Source organism: Muscardinus avellanarius (genome assembly GCF_963383645.1).
Source record: "Muscardinus avellanarius genome assembly, chromosome: 12".
NCBI classification, from domain to species: domain Eukaryota; kingdom Metazoa; phylum Chordata; class Mammalia; order Rodentia; family Gliridae; genus Muscardinus; species Muscardinus avellanarius.
This window is the reverse complement of record NC_137798.1, coordinates 105592086-105613663: the sequence shown is the minus strand read 5'-3', so window position 1 is coordinate 105613663 and position 21578 is coordinate 105592086. Positions and strand designations below refer to the sequence as shown.

General features: G+C 49.1%; 1 protein-coding gene across 2 annotated transcripts in view; it reads right to left on the bottom strand.

Moving 5' to 3' along the window:
* Nucleotides 1-21578, bottom strand: part of TRAF3 (TNF receptor associated factor 3) — a gene marked incomplete at both ends in the record, with an annotated part of 35644 nt that overhangs the window by 2809 nt on the left and 11257 nt on the right. The window contains 4 exons of one of the 2 annotated variants that reach the window (XM_080707000.1): nucleotides 4556-4696; nucleotides 13320-13412; nucleotides 15294-15368; nucleotides 17824-17904. In XM_080707000.1, the coding sequence (XP_080563126.1) occupies nucleotides 4556-4696; nucleotides 13320-13412; nucleotides 15294-15368; nucleotides 17824-17904 (390 nt within the window). The remainder of the gene's footprint in view (nucleotides 1-4555; nucleotides 4697-13319; nucleotides 13413-15293; nucleotides 15369-17823; nucleotides 17905-21578) is intronic. The other variant, XM_080707001.1, reaches the window with a different exon arrangement.

The window sequence follows — 21578 nt, the reverse complement described above, 5'->3', positions numbered from 1 at the left end:
AGGGGAAGTGGCATGGAACCATAAGCCATGCTGCATCTCAAGGTAAGAAGCCCAGGGCCACAAAGAGGCTCCCCGCACAGCAGGGGACGCTGAGTCAGGGTGCTGTGCAGCCCACAAGGGAAGGGGTGTGTGTGTGTGTGTGTGTGTGTGTGTGTGTGTGTGTGTGTTACTGGGAATTGAATCCAGGGGCATTCTACCTCTGAGCTATACCCCCAGCCCTTATTCTTTATTTTGAAACAGAGTATCACTAAGTGGTGGAGGGCCTCACTAAATTGCTGAGGCTGGCTTTGAACCTGTGATCCTCCTATCTTAGCCTCCTGAGTACTGGGATTACAAGGGTGCACCACCAGCCTGGCACAATGTGCTGTTTTAAAGACAGACCTTTGTTAAATCTATATGGCATAGTTTCAAAGCCAAATGCGGAACGACATCAAGCTCTCTCTGTAAAACACAATGATTTCACTCCTAAACCGCCTTGGTCTACACTCAGCCAAAGTAATGTTTTTATAAACATCGATTTTAAATGCAGGTGTGGAATCTTATTAGAAGAATGATTCAGGAGCTGAGAAGAGACCGCTGACCACACACTGAGTAAATAATCGCCACCAAAGATCTGTTCTCAGCGACTCAGACAACTAGCTGCCTACACTCGCATCCCAGGCAGCAGCTCCCATCCTGATGCCCCTTTTCACTGGGCCCTGGGCAACGCCCTGCACAGTGGGACAGCGCGTGGTGCCCATGAGGTCCTGTGCGCTATGGACACAGGGCTACTGCTGCTGGCCCAGCCCTGCAGACCCACTGGTGGCGATAACCACCAGGTCACCAGAGCCCTGGCAGCAGAAAAGTGGGGTTAAAGTCACGCCTTGGCTATCTTTGTTATTTTGTTTTTTTAGCCGGGCTCTGTGTTGCTTATGCTGGTTTTGAACTCGTGGACTCAAACCATCCAATTTCCCCAGCCTCCCAAGTAGCTGGGTCTTGACCAAGAAAAACTAGCTCTTTAAGATCCTGTCAAGAAGCACCTTCCTAGCCTAGACAGAGCGAGCACACGCGCCATTTCACTCCCACACGTCAGCGCCCGTTCCCAGGGCTGGCCTCGTACCAAGACCTCTGCACGCCTACCACCACCAGGGTTTAGGGTGTGTGGAGAAACAAGCAGGACAGGAGACCACCCAGAGTGAAAAGGACAGTCACTGAGGTGGCTGAGGGAGCCCCAGGGAGGAGGGTGCTGAGCACAGGCTTCCTGGGGGAGCTGGAGTTCACTCTGGTCAGGAAAAGGCAAGCAGAGAGAGGGGTACACAGCTGCCTCCTGAGGAGGGAGGAGAAGGCGCACCTCACCACGATGGTGGGGTGAAACCAGAAGACAACTGGGCATGGTAGTGCTCCAGGTAAACCACGCTAGGTTAGGGTGACAGAGGGTTTTTTTTGGTGGTACTGGGGGTGGAACCCAGGGGCTTTTCAACCTCCAGGCTACACTCCCAGACCTTTATTTGGAAACAGGGTCTCAATAAGTTGCTGAGAGCCTCACTCAGTAGCTGAGGCTGGCTTCGAACCTCTGTGATCCTCCTGACTTAGCCTCTCAAGTGCGGGGATTACAAGCGTGCACCGCCATGCCAGCTGGACAGAAGGTTTTAAGGAGTGAACTAACAAGGTGAGTGGAGGGGAGGCCTGGAGGCTGGAGGGGGCTTTGGCCCTTGTCCCACGCACCCAGGCACCTGTAAGTTTCCAAAGGCATCCTGGAGGCAGGGAGTCGCTCCTCTCAGTAATTCCAGAGGCAGAACTGAGCTGGCTGTCATGGCAGGGTGTGCCCTCTGGCAATGGACAGTGGCTGGCCATGGTCCTGAGCTCAAGGGCTAAGTGCCTGATCTGACCAAGCTCCTCTTGTTCTCTTGTTTTTGCAGTACCGGGGATGGAACTCAGGAGCAATGTACCTTTGAGCTACACCCCAGCCCTATTTTCTAGTCTTTAGGGTTTTTTTTTCTGTGTGTGTGGTACTGGGGTTCCTGGAAGCCCTTCTACCTCTGGGCTACACTCCCAGACCTATTATATACATATATATTTTTTATTTAGAAACAGGGTCTCCTAAGCCAGTGTGTGAAGCTGGCTTCAAACCTCGCGATCCTCCTGTCTCCACCTCCCAAGCGCAGGGATTACAAGCGTGCGCCACCACGCCCGGCGTCTTTTTAGTTTTGAAACAGGGTCTCACTGAGTTGCAAAGGACCTAAGTAGCTGAAATTGTCCTCGAATCACAATCCTGTCTCAGCCTCCCCAACGGTGGGATTACAAGCGTGCCCACCACACCCTGCCAAGCCCTTCTTTAAGTAGGCCCTGTCTCCACTGCGGCTTCCTCTGCATGGAGGAGAGAGCGGGTGGCAGCCGACCCTCACTGCGAGTGCAGGGACCCACGCCGCCCACACCACCTGTGCTTCTCAGGCGCACCGTCTTCCTAACTTGTGCCTTGCTGGTCAACTTAATCACAAGATGTTTAAAATATAAGTTACATGCAGTAGTGTGATTAGATTCTTCTAAGAAGTAAAGTAAGTGAAAACTTTTCCAATTAGAAGAGGCAGAAATAAAGAAAGAGAAACCTGCATTTAAATCCCTGAGGTTTTGGACAAGCGGCTTTTGTTACAGGCGATGTGGAAATCGTGGCGACTCGCCCTCTCTCGTATGTGGTGGTCGTGGGCACGTCTCAGGGGTGCATGTCAGCATAACGTTTCCTTGTCCTTTCCACCAGCCCTGTGCGCCAGGTGACATATGTCAGCTACACTGCAACAGCTGGGCCTGCTCTGGGCAGTGCAGGGTGGGTGCGCTGCCTGGTGGACAGGCCCCTTGGCAGGGCTGGACCAGTGCCCTGGACAGTCCAGTACCTGGGTCCTCAGCAAAGGCCAGCCGCGTGCCAGGAGGCTTGCTGCACTTTATGAGATGCTGCGCTTTTTGACTTGATTTAATACTAATAACATGTACCCTTTTTTTTTTTTTTTGTGGTACTGGGGATGGAACCCAGGAACATTCTATCTCCGAGCTACATCCCTGGTCCTGTTTTTTAGTCCTAATATATTTTTAAAAATTTTTATTGGTGCATTATATTCATACATCATATCGGGGTAAAAAACTTGTGTGTACGTACATGTACACATCACTGATTTAACCCCTACCCAATTCCCACCCCACTCCCTCCCCGTCCCTCCTTCCCTTGCTCGGCTTAGTGGTTGACTTCGATATGTTTAAGTACATTGTGTGTTTTAGAGATTTTCCTTTCCCCCCTCCTTTCTCCTCCTTTAGGTTGCCTTGTTTGCTCCTCCACAGGATTTCCTTTTTCATCTAGAGTTCCTCCTATGACCCATTTCTCCCTAGCTCTCACATATTAGGGAAAGCATCTGCTTTCTTGTTTTTTGTGACTGACTAATCTCACTTAGCATAATGTCCTCCAGTTCCATCCATTTCCCTGAAAATGATGTAATTGAGTTTTTTGAAGGAGGTCTCACTGAGTTGCGGAGGGCCTAAGTAGCTGAGGCTGTCCACGAACCACGGCCCTCCCGTGTCCGCTTCCCGAATGCTGGGATGACAACCTGCTGGAACATGCTCCTTTTCTAATATATTAATGTTCCATTGTGTTTTTTCCTTTTTTCTCTAGGTAACCGTAAAGTTTAATACAAATGAAACTAGTTTAATAAATCTCTATGTAATTCATTGGATTATGACTTATCTTTAATGTCAAAACAGGAGAAAAGGTGCTGTGACTCTGCACTAGTAAGAATATTTTCTTTTTCTCAGTTGGGCATAGTGATGCACACCTGTAATCCCAGTACTTGGGAGGCTGAGACATGAGGACTGCAGGTTCGAGGCCAGCCTCAGCTACTTAGTGAGGCCCTGTTTCAAAATAAAATATAAAGGGCTGGGTGCCGCTCAGAGGTAGAATGCCCTGGCTGGCTCTCTTGCTGACGTTTTATGGAGCTGCATTGCAAACACCAGCACTGGGAAGCACCCGACCGCACAGCGGGGTGTGGCGCGGACGACTGGTGCGCGCGCACAGGCACGGCCATGAGCCAGAGCACGGGGTCGGCCGCTCACAAGCACCCAGTGGAGGCTCGTGCTGCCGATGGGAGGAAGAACACTTCAGCAGGCCCATGCGAATGGCCTTCTTGGCTCGGGGCAGCAGAAGTGTTGTTTGTTGTTTGGGGGATCTCTGGATTACTGTGGTGAAATAAAGTTGGGCAAGTATGTGTGTGTTGCTAGAAAAGTCGGAACAAAGCAGTTTGGCTCCCATGCACTTTAGGAAGTGAAGCTGTGCACAAGTACCCATTAATAATATAAAATCTGAAAGGATAATAAGACATGCTGAGGACCAAACCCAGGGCCTCACAGGGCGGGTTAAGGGCTCCACCCTGAGCCTCACCCCAGCCCAGGTATGTGAGACCTGGACTACCGGGAGGCCGGCCTGCGCCCGCCCAGCTGCCCTGAGGAGCACCCGGCGGCTCCCAGCTGAGAGCGCACGCGCAGCCGAGAGCGCACGCGCAGCCGAGAGCGCACGCGCAGCCAGCCTTCAGCTGCTCACCTGCAGATGGAGGATCTTGGACTCATTATTGCGAAGCATCTCCTTCTGTCTCTCGATTTCAATCTCAAAGCTGCATATCTGATTGTGCAAGCTTTGTATGCTTTTGTTTTTTTCTACACTTTCATTCTGCAGTAAAGAAACCTGAAAAAGAAATTCTTTCATTAATCTAACAAAAGTGGTTTTGACATTAATTAACAATAACAATAGTAATTAACTTTTCACAAGATAGGTTTTTACCAGCTCACTGAAAGGAGTTCAAGGAGAAAAAACTCCCTTCACACAGCTCTGGGGAGCTGGAGAGGAACCTGGAACCTGTTCTCAGGCCCCAGCAGTGGATGAGCCTCAGAATGAACGGGACTGCTGTTCAAGTGTTTGCCCAAAACACATCTTTTGCCAGAGGAGCTTCCAAATTTTGACTAGGAAATACAGTAAGAAACATTGTCTTACATTTCACTCGTTTTTTTTTTTTTTTTTTGGTGGTACTGGGATTCTTGGAAGCCCTTCTACCTCCGGGCTACACTCCCAGACCTGTTTTTTTTTTATACTTTTTTATTTGGAAACAGGGTCTCTGAAGCCAGCGAGGCTGGCTTCGAACCTCCGCGATCCTCCTGTCTCCACCTCCCAAGCACGGGATTACAAGCGTGCGCCACCACGCCCGGCTACATTTCACCCCCCCTTTTTTTTAAACATTTTTTGGTGGTACTGGGGGTGGAACCCAGAGGCTCTCTACCTCCTGGCTATACTCCCAGACCTTTTTTATATTTTATTTGGAAACAGGGTCTCACTAAGTTGCTGAGAGCCTCACTGAGTAAGGCATGGTGATGCACATTTGTTTTTTATTTATTTATTTATTTATTTTTAGTGATTTCACCCCATTTTTAAGAACAGGTTTCATGAAACTATACTTGAGCTAGTAGCTTATAATACACCCTTCTATTTTCTATTTTATTCTATTTCACTTAAAAATATGAGTCAAATAGGCCAGGCACAACAGTAATGCACTTACAAGTACAATTTAAGAGCTGAGGTCACAGAGGCAGAGGGTAGACGGCCGGTGAGAGGGGAGGGAGGAAGCACCAGGCAGAGGACAGGGCACCTAGAGGACACGGCTGTGTCGGCTACTGCAGGACTTGATGGCTACAGTTAGTGATGACGTGAGGCATGACAACAACACAACACGGAAGTGTGTACTTCCCAAACTGCTGGTCTGAAATGCTTCTATCACAAAAGGAAAGGGATGGCTACGCTAACTTGATTAGTTATTCCATAATGTACACATGTATCAAACAGCCATATTATACCCCATAAATATATAAACATCATTTGTCAATTAAACAAAGTGTTAATCACAGCACATCAAACTATTTCACATGTCCCAGTGAGCCACAATCTACAGTGTGAAAGTCCTCCCAGGGCTGGGCGTGATGGCACACACCTGTAATCCCACTACTCGGGAGGCTGAGATAGGAGAAGCACAAGTTCACAGCCATCTCAGCAAGTAGTGAGGTCCTGTTTCCAAACAAAAAAAGACAAAAATAGGGCTTGGAGGTCTACTCTCTTTGGCTTTAATCCCCAGTATCAGACACACAATAAACAAATAAAAAAGAGTCACACAGGCACTTCCCAAGACAGACACTGGGACCAACCTGTCACCCGCCACAGGAGGGGCTGCAGAGTCACACTGCCAAGTCTACCTCCGACACTCAGAATCCCTATCTGAAAAAGCTAGCTCCCGAGGACCGACGTAAACCTGCTCTCACGAGCCCGGGAGGGGCGCCAAGGGCAGCATCCACTTGGGACTTGGGGACTTGGGACTGAACCCAGGGGAATTCTACCTCTGAGCTACACCCAAACCCTATTTTATTTTTTAGATATTCAAACGAGGTCTCACTAAGTTGCTGAAGACCTCACTGAGTTGCTGAGGTGGGCCTTGAACCTATGATCTTCCTGCCTCAGTCTTCTAAGTATTAGGACTATAAGCATGCACCACCATATCTGACACAATTTTTTTTTTTTTTGCAGTACTGGAGATGAAACCCAGGGGGGCATTCTACCTCCCAGCTATACCCCCAGCCCTATTTTTCTATGATTATTTATTTTGAAACAGGATCTGAGTTGCAAAAGGCCTAAGTAGTTGAGGCTGTCCATGAACCATGATCTTCCTGTCTCAGCCTCCTGCATGTTGGGATTACAAGCGTGCGCCATCACGCCTGGCCGACACTATTTATTTATTTATTTATTTAGTAGTACTGGGGTGGAACCCAGGACCTTTTCTACCTCCAGGCTATACTCCCAGACCTATTTTTTGTACTTTATTTAGAAAGAGGATCTCACTGAGTTGCTGAGAGCCTCACTCAGTCAGTAGCTGAGGCTGGCTTTAAACCTGTGCGATCCTCCTGTCTCAGCCTCCTAAGTGCTGGAATTACAAGCGTGCGCCACCGCGCCCAGCTCCACTTTATTTTATGTAAAGCAAATGTATATTTACTCAGGCTTATAAACCTTGCACTGGCTCATGGGCAAAATAAAACTTCACTTTCCGCCGGGCGTGGTGGCGCACGCTTGTAATCCCCGCGCTTGGGAGGCAGAGACAGGAGGATCGCGCAGGTTCAAAGCCAGCCGCGCGCACTGGCTTAGGAGACCCTGTTTCAAAATAAAAAATGTAAAAAATAGGTCTGGGAGTGTAGCCCGAAGGTAGAAGGGCTTCCAGGAACCCCAGTACCACCAAAAAAAAAAACCAAACAAACAAAAAAAAAACTTCACTTTCCTAGGATTTGCTTGGTAAAGTCATCTTTCCTTGCTCAAACACCAGGCCACCACGTCCTGAACTCCTGCTGGGCGCACGTCACCAGTGCAGGGTGTGCACGCCCACAGCAGCCTTGCCTCTTCTGGAGTCACACTTCACCACTCCCACCTGGCAAAGGTGGGCTGAGTCCCAGACTCTTATCTCTCACACCCCAAGAAGAGGCACCACGTCTGCGACTTTGACAAAAATCTAAGTAATACCTCCAGAAACACTGACGATTTTCTTTTGCGACACATCAAGTACTCGAGTGTGAGCAGAAGCTCCTCCAGTACTGGACACCAATCATGCTACAGCGACTGTGTTATTTTAATCGGAAGACCCAGCTCGTGCGCCTGTGCGCTGCAGTTTTCATGCGTCGCATAGGTAGCGGTCTGCTCGGGGAAGCCCCGCCAGCAGGTGTTTCCAGGAAGCAGCACGCAGCCACCGCAGCCCATCCAGATGGGCTCTCTGCAAGCAGAGCTTGCCCCTGCGCCTGGCTGGTAGCACTCTGTTTCCTTTTTTTTTTTTTTTTTTTTGTGGTACTTAGGATGGAGCACAAGGGCTTTCTACCTCCGGGCTATACTCCCAGACCTATTTTATAATTTTATTTGGAAACAGGGTCTCACTAAGTTGCTGAGAGCCTCACTAAGCTGAGGCTGGCTTCGAACCTGCGCGATCCTTCTTTCTTGGCCTCCCAAGCGCAGGATTACAAGAATGTTCCACCACACCCGGCCATCTACATTTCCTTTTGACTTAAGCTTTCTAAAATGTAAGATGGCTGTGTATAGCCAGGGCTGGTGGCGCACACTTGTAATCCCATCATTTGGGAAGCTGAGACCGGAGGATCGCGGTTCGCGGACAGCCTCAGCTACTTAGTGAGGCCCTCTGCAACTCAGTGAGACCCTGTTTCAAAATAAAGCATAAAAAATAGGGCAGGGGGTGTGGCTCTGAGGTCGAATGCCTCTGGGTTCCATGCCCAGACCTGAAAAAAAAAGAAAAAAAAAAAAAAAAAGATAGCTGTGTCTGTAATACAGTCCAGATTTTTTAACGGTTTTACTTTAGTTTGATCACTAATGTTAAGGACCAGTCTTTTTTAATTCAAAATACTATTTTCCATTAGGATGAACAAAATAACCTAACAGATTCCAAAAGAATAATTATAATTTTATAATGATATTTAAATTCCCGTTTTAGGAAAATGTAAACATCCCCATTCCTGGTCCAGCCTTTACTTGTATTTATTTGGTACTGGAGGCTGAACCCAGGGACATTCTATCATCAAGCTACACCCCCAGCCCTATTTTCTATCTTGATTTTTTATTGGTACTGAGGATTAAACCTGGGGCATTTTAACCTGAGCTAAATCCCCAGCCCTGTCCATTCGTCCGTTCCTTCCTCTCCTCTTTTTTTTTGGTGGTATTGAGGATGAAATCCAGAGGCATTCATCTCCAAGCTAACCCCCAGCCCTTAATGGGGGTCTTACTACATTGCAGAGGGCCTCACAAGTTGCTGAGACTGGCCATGAACCTGGGCTCCTCCTGTCTCAGCCTCTCAAGTACTGGGATTACAAGAGCGTACTATCACACCCAGCTATATTTTTCTTCTCTTTCTTTCTCTCTCTTTTTTTTTTTTTTTTTTGGTGGTACTGGGGTTCCTAGAAATGCTTCTACCTGTGGGCTATACTCCCAGACCTATTTTATACTTTTATTTGGAAACAGGGTCTCTTAACCCAGCGAGGCTGGCTTCAAACCTGCACGATTCTCCTCTCTGCCTCCCAAGTGCAGGGATTACAAGCGTGTGCCACCACGTCAGACTGGAAACAGGGTCTCTTAAGCCAGAGAGGCTGGCTTAGAACCTATGCAATCCTCCTGTCTCCACCTTCCAAGCAAGGGGATTACAAGCATGTGCCACCACGCCCGGGTATTTTTTTTTTCTATTTTGAAACAGGGATTCGCTAAGTTGTTGAAACTGTCCTTGAACCTGCAACCTCTTCTTGTCTCAGCCTCCCAAGTACCAGGATTAGAGGTGTCCACCATCATGCCCAGCCCAACCTTTATATTATTTTGTTTTTTCTTATAGTAGTAGAGATTGACCCCAGGGACACTGTACCTCTGAGTTACACCCAGTCCTATTTTATTTATTTTTATCTTGAAACAGGGTCTCAGTAAGTTGCTGAGGGCCTCGCTAAGTTGCTGCGGCAACTGGCATAAAGCTGTGATCCTCCTGTCTCAGCCTGGGATTACAGGCGTGCACCACCATGCCCAGCTGAGCCTTTACTTTCAAATCTAGTAAAGGGCAGACATGGTTCTTCTTATGAGCGCCAACATGGCTCAGCTGTCCTGAATGCCAGGGGCTCCATTGGAATGGACAGAGCCAGAGAAACACAAATCCTTGGCAACATCCAAGGAGCCGGACACGTACAGTGTCTCCGTGGAATACAAGCTAGCGCATCCTGCGCCCTCAAGGACTTCTACCTTGACTTGGCAGGTGACTGTCTAAACACAAGGTATCACAGAGAGAGACCTCTGGTGTGTGCAGGCAGCAGGACCTCCGGTCTCTGTCATGGCCTGGGGTTCCAGTGGTGCGCACCACTCACTGTGACGAGAAGGCCAGGAGTCAGGGTGGGAGAGACGAGCCCACACATTCCACAGGGACTGGCCTGGAGGCAGACTGGGTGACACGCCTTCCCTAGCTGGATAACCATACTGCAGACCTGCTAAACTCCTGTGTACCCAGTGCAGAGGCCATGGCATGAATTCTTAAAAATAAATGAAAAAGTGTGTGTGTGTGTGTGTGTGTGTGTGTGTGTGTGTGTGTGTGTACACACCCAGGGGCATTCTGAGATACACCTCCAGACCTATTTTTTATTCTTTTTTTTGTGTGTGTGGGTCTGGGGATGGAACCCAGAGGCATTTGACCTCCGAGCTACACACCCTGCCCAATTTTTTATTCTTTATTTTGAAACAGGGTCTCACTGAGCTGCAGAGGGCCTCACTAAGTAGCTGAGGCTGTCTGCGAACCACAATCCTCCGGTATCAGTCTCCCAAATTCTGGGATTACATGCATGCGCCACCACACCTGGCTTTATTCTTTATTTTGAAACAGGGTCTCACTAAGTTACAAAAGGTTTCTCTGAATTGCTGAGGTTGGCCACGAACCTGAAATCCTCCTGTCTCAGCCTCCCGGGTACTAGAATTACAAGTATGCACCACAACACCTGGTTCATGAAGAAATTCTAATTAATTAATTAATTAATTAATTTGCAGTACTGGGGATGGAACCCAGGGGCATTCTACCTCCAACCTACACTCCCAGCCTTATTTTTCATTCTTTATTTTGAAACAGGGTCTCACTGAGTTGTAAAGGGCCTCACTAAGTAGCTGAGGCTGGCTGCGAACCTGGATCCTCCTATCTCAGGCTCCCAAATGCTGGGATCACAAGCGTGCACCACCACACCCGGCTCTATGAAGAAACTTTTAAATGAGAAACATAGCATCTTTAAGAAAAGAGGCCTATGACTTATACCTATAATTAAAAACAGCAGGCAGACACAGTGGCACACTCCTATAATCCTGGCACTTGGGAGACTGAGACAGGAAAACCACAGGTTCGAGGTCAGAGCCTCAGCAATTTAGCCAAGTCCTCCGCAGCTTAGTGAGACCCTGTTTTAAAATTAAAAATAAGCTGGGCGTGGTGGCGCATGCTTGTAATCCCCGCACTTGGGAGGAGGAGACAGGATCGTGCAGGTTGGAAGCCAGCTGCACTGGCTTAAGAGACCCTGTTTCCAAATAAAAAGTATAAAAAAAATAGGTCTGGAAGTGTAGCCCAGAGGTGAGGTAGAAGGGCTTCTAGGAACCCCAGTACCACCAAAATAAATAAATAAATAAATAAATAAATAAATAAATAAATAAATAAATAAATAGGGCTGGAGGTATAGCTCAGAGGTAGAATTCCCTTGGGTTAAATCCTCAAAAATAAAAAACAAAAGTGGCAGAAACAGAGTATGTTCTTTAAAAAAAGAAAAAAAAGAGAAAGGTTTATAGGTAAGCAATCCATAAACTAAGCAAATACTATGTGCTCACGGGAAAATCACCAAATTAGCTACCATGAACTTTGTTTCCTGGCTGAGAGGACATCCCTGTTCCTCTGTGCACATGTCTGCCTGCCAGCACCTTGCTGCTTCTCAAGTGTTTGTCTTAAGCTACTTAATGCCAGATTTATGGGGGTGGTCCTGGGGGTTTAACCCAAGGTGTTCTACCTGAGTTACATACACCCCAGCCCTATTCTTTTATTGAACTATGTCTAAGTTTCTGAGGACCATGCTAAGTCGCTGAGGTTGTCCTCAACCCTGCAATCCTTGTCTTAGACGTCCAAGTACTGGGATTCCAGGCGTATGTGCACCACACACCCGACTTCGGTGCCAGATTTGGGGGAGGGGGATACTGAGCATTGAGCCTTGAAGAATTCTGCCTCTAAGCTACAACTTTAGTGCTATTTTATTTTTGTTCTGAAACAGGGTCTCCCTAGGTTGATGAGAGTCCCACTACTTGCCGAGGCTGTGCTCAAACCTACAATCCTCCCGTCTCAGCCTCCCAAATTCTGGGATTATAGATATTTGTACACTACCATTCCTGGCTCAATGCCAGATTTAATTAAAAAAAAAAAAAAAAAAACCTAAAGCCAGGCGTGGTGGCGCACGCTTGTAATCCCTGTGCTTGGGAGGCTGAGACAGGAGGATTGCACAGGTTCGAAGCTGGGCTCAGCTACTTAGTGAGACCCTGTTTCCAAATAAAATATAAAATAGGTCTGGGAGTATGGCATGGAGGTAGAAAGCCTCTGGGCTCCACCCCTAGTACCACAAAAACAAATAAAAACAAAAAACAAAAAACAAAAAAAAGCCTAGCCAGGCGTGGTGGCGCACGCTTGTAATTTCCGCGCTTGGGAGGCGGAGACAGGAGGATCGCGCAGGTTCGAAGCCAGCCGTGCTGGCTTAGGAGACCCTATTTCAAAATATAAAATAGGTCTGGGAGTGTAGCCCGGAGACAGAAGGGCTTCCAGGAACCCCAGTACCACCAAAAAATTTTTAAAAAATTTAAAAATAAATAAATAATTAAAAGAAAACTTTTGTTTTAAAAATTTAGACTGTTTCAAGTACATTTATACTTAACACTTGAAACAAGGCATTCAATTTTTTTATTGGGGATGGAACCAGGGGTATTTTACCTCCAAGCTACACCTCCAGCTCTATTTTTTATTCTTTATTTTGAGACAGGGTCTCACTAAGTTGTGGAGGGCCTCATTAAGTAGCTGAGGCTGGCTGTGAACATGTGATCTTCCTGTCTTGGCCTCCCAAGTACTGACTTTCCAAGCATGCGCCACCACGCTCAGCTCAAATATCCGTGTTAATTGGTGGATTGTAACTATACATCCCCGTGAGGTACAGAGTGAGTGACACGCGCACACAGCACTCCTATCCCACTCCCCTCCTCATACAGTCTTTACAGCATACAAACAACTTCAATCAACCAGGATTACTGGAATAGTTTCATCATTAGGCCCCTCCCCCGCCCCACCAGGGGCCCCCTCACTTCTCTGAGGTCCTCTTTGCCTCACTCAGATCTTTCGAATGCTCACATCGCCAGCTGCCCTAGCTCACGGGAGTTCTCAGCAGTGTGTGTGGCCGGAGCCGTGTCCTGTGAGGAGCGGCTGGGAGCACTGCTGGGCTAGCCAGGTTCAGGCTCACTGCTCTGCCCTGCTGTCTGGTGCCAGTGCAGCCACGTCCACCTGGCTGTGCCCGAGGGCGGCTCTCTTACACAGAACGGGGTGGTGGTGGTGGAGTTCCACAGTCTCATTCATAGACTCAAAGCCACACAAAAACTGACTTCACTGACAATCCCTTGATGCTGTTTCTTTTACAAAATCTGCCACCAGCTATCACACAGACCCCGCCTACAGGACTGATGAGCAGGAGCTGCGCGCTACCTTCTTCTCCAGGGAGCTGCTCCACTCCTTCAGCAGGTTGACGTGCTGTACTGCAGAGCTGGCCTCGTGAGCTTTGATCTGCTGGTTCGTCCCCTGGGAGAGCAAGAGTGCGCCACGTTAAGCCAGTCACTGCATTCGCAAAGACAGAAGGACTAACACCGACTCTGGGTGCAGCACTGCACACAAAGGGCTCCTCATGTACAGCTCCCACTTCTGAGGGAAGGAAGTGGTGCTCAGGCCCCCAGGCACGTGTGCAGGAGCACCCAGGCCAGCGCTGCGGATCTGCCCTAGCTCAAGCGCCTCCCTCTCTACTTCCTATCTCAAGGGGCTTCTGATCAATGCTTCACCCTAGTAATGCCAAGGAATTAAATTTTAAGCTTGTTCTTGTTCATTTGGAGAGCTTCCCACTAAAAATATACAAAGAAATGTTCAGAGAGCTGCAGCCTCAGCCAGGTGCTGCTCAGCAGGCGAGCATGCGGCGAGTCGGGCTCTGAACAGTCGCTGTGGACTGACTTGATAGCTCAACTCCACTGCATCCAAGAAGACTGCTCCTCACCAGCTACTCAGCAAGTTACATACAAAACAGAAACGATCTACAGAGTACATAAGATGCAGACCACTGGGAGTCAAGAATAAGCACATGATACAGTGCTTCAGCTTTAAGGAAGCAATTCGTATAAAATATAATTTGTTTGAATATTGGAAAATTAAGAAGCCAGAGAAAGCATTTTCATGATCTCCAAAACATATACTCTGTACATAGAATATTCATATATATATGTTGATATAGAGCAATACCTATATCAACATATACATACACATACACAGAATGGATGGCACTACGTACGACATAACAGGGAGCCTCTGTCTCGACAGAGGCTAACGCAAGGGAAAGCTGGGCTGACTTTTTCTTGGTGTGGTACTGGGGATGGAACCCAGGGGCATTCTACCTCTGAGTTTACACCCAGCCCATTTTTGAATTTTTATTTTCAAGCAGGGTTTCACTGAGTTGGCCAAGAACCTGCGGTCCTGCCTCAGCCTCCCAAGCACGGGGTGACAGGTGTGCGTCACCACGCCCGGCTCCGGTCACCTCTACTCTCAGCTCTTCACTCCCTCAGAAAGCTCTGTGACGCCAATGTTCTGTGTTGAACTTCAAAATAAGGTGCTAGTGATACACGAAACACACAAGCCTTCACTGTAACAGGTTTTGTCTTTCAATATTAAGGTTATAAGATAAACATTTCAATGAAAATACAATCCTAATCCACTAGTCATTTCAGATCTGTTAAAAACCTGATCAACAAAAGTGCAGACGCGGGCTTCCGGCTGCCTGTGTGGCGGTGATGCTCTCCTGGAGGTGCTCTTAAGGACGGCGCTCGGTTTGGATCCGTTGGGGACCAGGGTCAGCACGGTGTGTGCAAATGCGTGGACACTCGTGTGTGATTCTCACAGCTGACACTGACACACGGGGCGACACTAGTGTTTGCTACTCACTCGCGCTCAAGTTCCTGTGACCTGCAGAGAACCCCACCCCGGCCGCCCTATCTGGCCCACTGGCGCCTGGTTTTACTTCCTCATTTTGTGGTGCTAGTTGGACCAGGGGCGTTCTACATCCGAGCTGTACACCTCCAGCCTTTTTTTTTTGAAACAGGGCCTCACTAGGTTGCGGAGAGTCTCGCTGCGTTGCTGAGGCTGTCCTCGCACCTGTGGTCCTCCTGTTGCAGGCGTGCACGCCTGCTGCTAGCTGGCGTCAGCTGTAGTAGTTCTCCTACTGTCCTGCCGTGCCCTCGGCAGTGTCCACCTGGAGTGTCACACATCCACGCCTGTCGCATGTGGATTGTCACCCATGCAACAGAGTGTTCCGAATTCATGACAGTAAAAGAGTCCAGAACTTGCATGTTAAAATGTTAATATAAGAACTTTCTCTCATGGCAGAATGTCAGTGATGGGGAAGGACAAATGTTGGATACTGACCTGAAAAACGCAGCCATAGCGCTTAAAACTACAGGTGCTGGGGGCATTGACACACTCTGACAAGTGTGCACTCAACTGCAACGGGAAAGAGACGTGAGTTGTGGCACAAACGTTTGCATGAAAATGTTCAAACATATCAGGGCACAGAGAGCATCTGGTTGCACTGCTGAGAAGGTGTTTATCAGCTCCAGGTGTGCACATCTCGGCTTGCTGGCTTATCGGCAGTAAATAGATATACTGTCACATGTATGCACACATACACACCGCTATACAGAAATACATTCACTGTAACATTTCTTAAACTTGCAGTTTCTTGAGAACAGATTGTTCGAAATGTGATATGCCATCTGAAATGCCAGAATTAAAAAGAAGGAAAAAAAACTGAAACGCACATTTAAAGACCATAAACAAAAACTGCATGAGACACAAAGAGAGAAAGCATTCAGGATGCAACTGGGCCACACACCTCATATACGATGCACAATGGAAGTCTGTCTTCACAGCAAGCCCCTCTGTACATTACTTGCAATACTCAGATAACCAGAGATGAGTTTTTCCTTTGCCTACAGACTTTTCCCTGGCATGGCCAGAAACTCTCTACCAACTCAAATCTCAGGCTGTCTCCTCTAATTGAAGGAAGGAAAATGAGGAGGGATTGGAAAACAGACAACTCATCCTTCAAGGAGAAACCCCCTTGCTCAGCTCCAAAGCTGGCGAGGCAGCAAATAAGCACTAGGACGCCCCAGCAAGAGAATGGAACAGAAAGGGCCGTAGTTCAAAGAGAGACAGAACTGAGCCCTAGGCTAAGGCGGCTGCAGGCCTGCTCCAGGGCCTACCTGGACACAGGTGCTTAGGTTAGCATTTTGGGGACAGAGGGCAAAGTACACCCCTGGCTTCCTCTGCTTTCTGGCAATGGAATGGCCTGAGGGACCTGAGGCCCCTGCCACCGCTGACCTTGCAGAATGGCCTATGAGCTGGGCAGAGCGGGGGGATCAGCGGCCTAATGTGCTCGCCTCTGCCCTGAACCCAACCTGAAGCCGAGTGGACCTGGAGGGAAGAGCCCAAAGGCTGGCAAGGTAGGAGGCACGCGGCCACGCACATGGAGACTCTCCTCTCAAGGACAGTTTCAAATCGTAAAACACACTCTCCCAGAGCCATTAATACACCTGTAAGCTAACCAGCTAACATCCCTGATGTTAAAATCAGGGCACAATGCATCTGACATGTTCTTTTCTTTTTTTTTTTTTTGCAGTATTGGGGATGGAACCCGACACCCCCAGCCCCATGTTTTAGTCCTTACTTTGAAACAGGGTCTCAATGAGTTGCAAAGGACCTAAGTAGCTGAGGCTGTGCATGAACCACGATCCTCCTGCCTCAGTCTCCCGAATGTAGGGGTTCCAAGCGTGCGCCCCCAGGCCCAGCTGATATGTTATTTCCAATGGGTGCTGTAAGTTCAGTGTTGCGCCTTTTCCTCAACTGGCTTTATCAGGGCTCTACAGAACTCACAATGAGTTTCAGAATAGAGGTAAGAATAGCCTATGGCCCAACAGCTCTTTTCATGAGAAGCCAAGAAAAATGCAAGTTTAAATATATATTTTTTAAAACAAAAATAACAGGGAGGCAAAATAGAGGCAACTTTTGACCCTAATTCAGAGAGCTCTGAGTAAAGAGAAATTCAGAAGAGCGTTTATAAACCCCTGGATGTTATTTCAACCGTACAAACGCTATACACTAGCTCTAGCAGAGGAAGTGTCCTGCTGTGGGTGTCATTGACACTCATTCAGCAGCTTGCCGGCAAGCTCGTTCAGAAGGCTCAGGGAGGCCCTGGGAGGATGCTCCTGGGGCAGTGTGACTCTCCGGGACAGGACGCCGACCTGCCCCTCCCCAGGGTCCAGCAGTCAGTTTAGGCTGCCGATGAAGCAGAGGTGAGCAGAAGAGGTCAGGGCAGAGGCAGGAAGCTCATGGGAGTCACGCACGGCTCTGGAAAGGCAGCATAGGGCTGCAGGTCAGGGGCGTGCAAAGCCGCTCAGAATCCCTGCCGTTTCTCCATCTGCATATACTCGGAGCAAAGAAAGTTAACGTGAAATCTACCTGTCTCAAAACCCCACGGGCAGTGCGAGAGGTCCTTCAGGTAACCCTGAAACGGACTTCTTCCTACCCATGGCAACTACCCAGGGTCAAAATGGTTCTGGATGTCTCTAAGTTAATTCACTTTAAGTTAATCTAACAGTAATTCACCACTTTTTAAAGATTTTTTTTTTAACTGTAGGCATCACCTTTGCTTGCTCTGCAGACACAACAGTCCCATTTTCTCAATTTTTAATAATTTTACCCCTGGATTTCTCTTTATGCAGCTTTTTATTGCTTGCTTCTGATTTGCAAAACGTTCAAGTCATTTTTGTTTTTTCTGCAATATGTATTTCCATCACAAACCATGAAAAACACGAGACTTCAGTGATTAAAGAGAGAATGGAGCCTACCACATCCTGCTTAGTCCCTAAGACTTCCCAGACTCCTGGCCGGGCCTTACCTCGCTCCTCAGAAGCGTCTGGACACTGCATTTGTGAGGACAGGACACCAGCACGCAGGGACACTCGGTGTCTTCATGTTTCTAACAAAGAAGAAAACGTGTCAACTCTGAAACACACGAGCTGCCTTCCTTCCCTGGCCCCGGAGACCCACACAGGCCCAGAGGCAGCACTCTGCGGGCCGGCACCTGCCCTCAGTTTCCACGCTCACTTGGCCTCGGGTGGTCTTGGACCCCAAGGGCCTCACAGGCGCCCCAGCCCCGGAGGCGCAGCTGGCTAGTAGGCGAGGGTGGCTCCTGAGAGCGCCTCAGTACTCCTGGCTCACAAGGCCCGGGGGATGCCTAGGCACAGCAGGCTTCCCCTGGCCTCAGTTTCAGGACTGTACATGACGTTTCTCAAATATATGAAACAGCACAATCTACTAGGTATTTGGTTACTGGCCTGCAATCTTGGCCAGAGCACCTGTCCTGCATGGAAAATGTGGGTAAAATTTGCCTTGGCGCCTCGCTAAACATTGTAAAGTCAATGCTAGAGACAGTGATGGCAACTGCTGAGTCCAACGTCAAGATGCCTGCTGGGCACCTGGGCACAGGTGTAACACTGCGGCGTGCACCATCCACAAGCAAAGTGAGGGCAAACACTCTGCTGAGGACCTCAAACCCAGGGTCCTGGAGAGCGCCACAGACCTGTGACAAGGCCGCAGAGACGGAAGCGCCCACTAAGGACCCTACTGAACCAAAAGCTTGGAAATTTCCCCTGCAGCCCTGGACGTGCCGTCCTCAGACCTGTGGGCAGGCTGCAGGTCCTCCTCAGCCCGGCAGTGCTGAGCGCTCCCCCAGCCTCAGCCTGGGCAGGGCGAGGGCCTAGGACAGCAACCTGCGCGCAGGACGCCCGTGTCAGGACCCAGGCCACGCCACTCTTGGCTCTAAGGAGGGCTGAGCCCAGCTCTCTTGGGTGTTCTCAAGGCCCGTAACACTCCAAGCATGCAGTGCGAACCCTGTGAGGCACAGGCCGTTCTGGTCGTGGGCTTGGGCCCCACAGTCCCTAAGGGGCAAGTCACTGCCACCCCAGGTCCTCAGCAGGCACTGGCACCAGGGAGGCACTGCATGCAGACCCCACATGGAGGGCAAGGACACCCATTCTGCTGTATGGGCGGGTCCAGAATCCCCAGCCTCAGTAGGTGGCCTCACCTCTGACCCTGAGCTCCTCTCCCAAGGGCACCAAGTGAGTCCTGGGCCTGGAGAGCTGAGGACTGGCTCCACCGGTGCTCGCTTCCCCCCTGAACCCAAGAGCTCCCATCTGCGTCTCCAGCCCGGGCCAGCACAAGGACAGGGTGGGGAGGCTTGGTGGTGCTGGGGCAGTACCAGAAACAAAGGCTCAGGAGGGGACTGAGCAGGTGCCAGGGGTGGAGGCAAGGCTGAGGAGGCCAAAGGAACAGACCAGTCAGCATCTCTGCATACCTGTGCAAGCCCACACGAAAATACTGTGTGACCAACTTCTAGAAGTGAGTCCTACAGGGGATCAAAGGGCGCAGGGATTTTCTTTTTGCAGTACTGGGGACTGAGCCCCAGAGTATGCTACCGCTGAGCCACGTCCCTAGCCCCCCCGCCATTTTTTTGGTGATACTGGGGGTGGAACCCAGAGGCTTTCTACCTCCTGGCTATATTCCCACACCCATTTTTTAGAATATATTTTATTTGGAAACAGGGTCTCACTAAGTTGCTGAGAGCCTCACTAAGTAGCCGAGGCTGGCTTCAAACCTGTGCGATCCTCCTGTCTCAGCCTCCCAAGCGCGGGGATTACAAGCGTGCACCACCACGCCCGGGTTAATTTCTGTTTTGAAATAGAGTCTTACTAGGTCATTGAGCGTCTCACTACTTGCTGAGGCTGGCCTTGAACCTGTGATCCTCCTGTCTCAGCCTCCCAAATGCTGGGATTATGGGCCATCATGCCTGGCTTCTATCACACTTTCCAATTTTGGGAATGCAGTGAGCGGGACATGCCATTCCCTGGGAACCTGTGGTTGATAGCTCTGACACTAATAGTTTGTTTCGTTTCCTATGAGGTACCTTTTCAGGGCTTCTGCCCGCTCTGGTGCACTGAACAGTGCCACCCAGAATACTATTTATGTCCATTCAGAACCCCGACAAGCGACCTTAATGAAACAGAGGCTTTGCAGGTGTCATTCCTTAAGCCAAGGCTACACCGGCTTGAGCGCCGTGACTGGCGTCCTCAGAAGAGGAAGAACTTGGGCCATGGAGACATGGACGGAGGAGGCGGTGGCGGAAGCGGAGGCAGGCGTGATGCTGCCCAGCGCCGTCAAGGACTGCTGGCAGAAGTGGGCGAGGATTCTTCCTTAGAGCTGTCTGGGACCAGCACCCTGCCAACACTTTGATTTCAAATTGGGGGGCTCAGAATAGTGAGAGAATAAATTTCTGTCCAAAGCCACTAACTCTGTGGTACTTTATGGTAGTATCCCTTTTATTTACTTATTTTTTTGTGTATGATACTAAGAATGGAATCCAGGAGCATTTTTCTGCTGAGCTACACCTCAAGCCCTGTTTTTTTTTTTTTCTTTCTTTTTTTTTTTAATTTTGAAACAGAGTTTTAGCAGGGAATGGTTGCGCACACTTGTAATCCCACTTGGGAGGCCGAGACAGGAGGATCACAGGTTTGAGGACAGCCTTATCAACATAGTAAGATTCTCATCTGCCTTGTGAGAACCTGTTTCAAAACAAAAATAAAAAGGGTTGTAAGTAGAGCTCAGAGGTAGAATGCCCCTGGTTTCAATGCCCAGTGCCACACACATGAAAAAAGGAAATAGGGAAATCTGGATGACCTGGACTTTAGATTTATACACATTGGACAGCTGTTCTTTTTAAAAATAGACTTAAAGCCTGAGAGGATGAGATTAAATGTGTTAGAGTTGAAAGACCCAAGGTCTGGAGACCCACTTATGCCAGTGAAGGAAGAGGAGATCGGGGCAAGGCGCAGACCTTGTCTAGGTGTGTGAGGACGTGAGTGTGCCCCAGGTTCGCCAGCAGCGGGAACTACTGAGAGTGAGAGAGGGAAGGCAGTGGCCTCAAACACACACGCTTGTTAAAACCCTCAGAGGTCCTGAGAAAAACACCTTAGACTGTAGGATGTGCACTGAACGACACTGCTCAAACCACTCTGCACACCGTTTTCATTGGAAGAGTACACCAAGATGTGTAAGGAATACTGATTCGCAAAACTCAGGCCCCAAACTCACTCACTCCATGCCTGGGCAAATACTACCTTCCTCCCATCTTCAGCCGACAAACCCTAGGCCCAGGTCAAATCAAGCGCCAGCTCCTCACTGACCTGAAGCCTTCCTGACCGTGGCTGCGGGCCCTTCCTTGTGGGTACTCTGTTCCTACCGCAGTCACAGTACTTCCCACACCTCAGTGAAACTTTTCCAACCCCTGAGTACACCCCTAGCCCAATTTTGTTAAGTTGTGGAGGGCCTCACTAAATTGCTTAAGCTGGCTGCAAACCTGTGGCCCCTTTTCTCATCCAAGTACTGAGATTACAGACATGCGTGCCACCACGCCCAGCGCACTTCAGTGAGTTCAACCGTGTGCTTGGCTAACTCCCTCCGCAGACAGTGAACTGAAGAAAGACTGCAAATTAGCTGGGTGCGGTGGCATGCCTGTAACCACAGTACCTGGGAGGTGAAGACAAGATTGCAGGTTCAAGAACAGTCTCAGCAATTTAGCAAGACTTTCAGCAACCT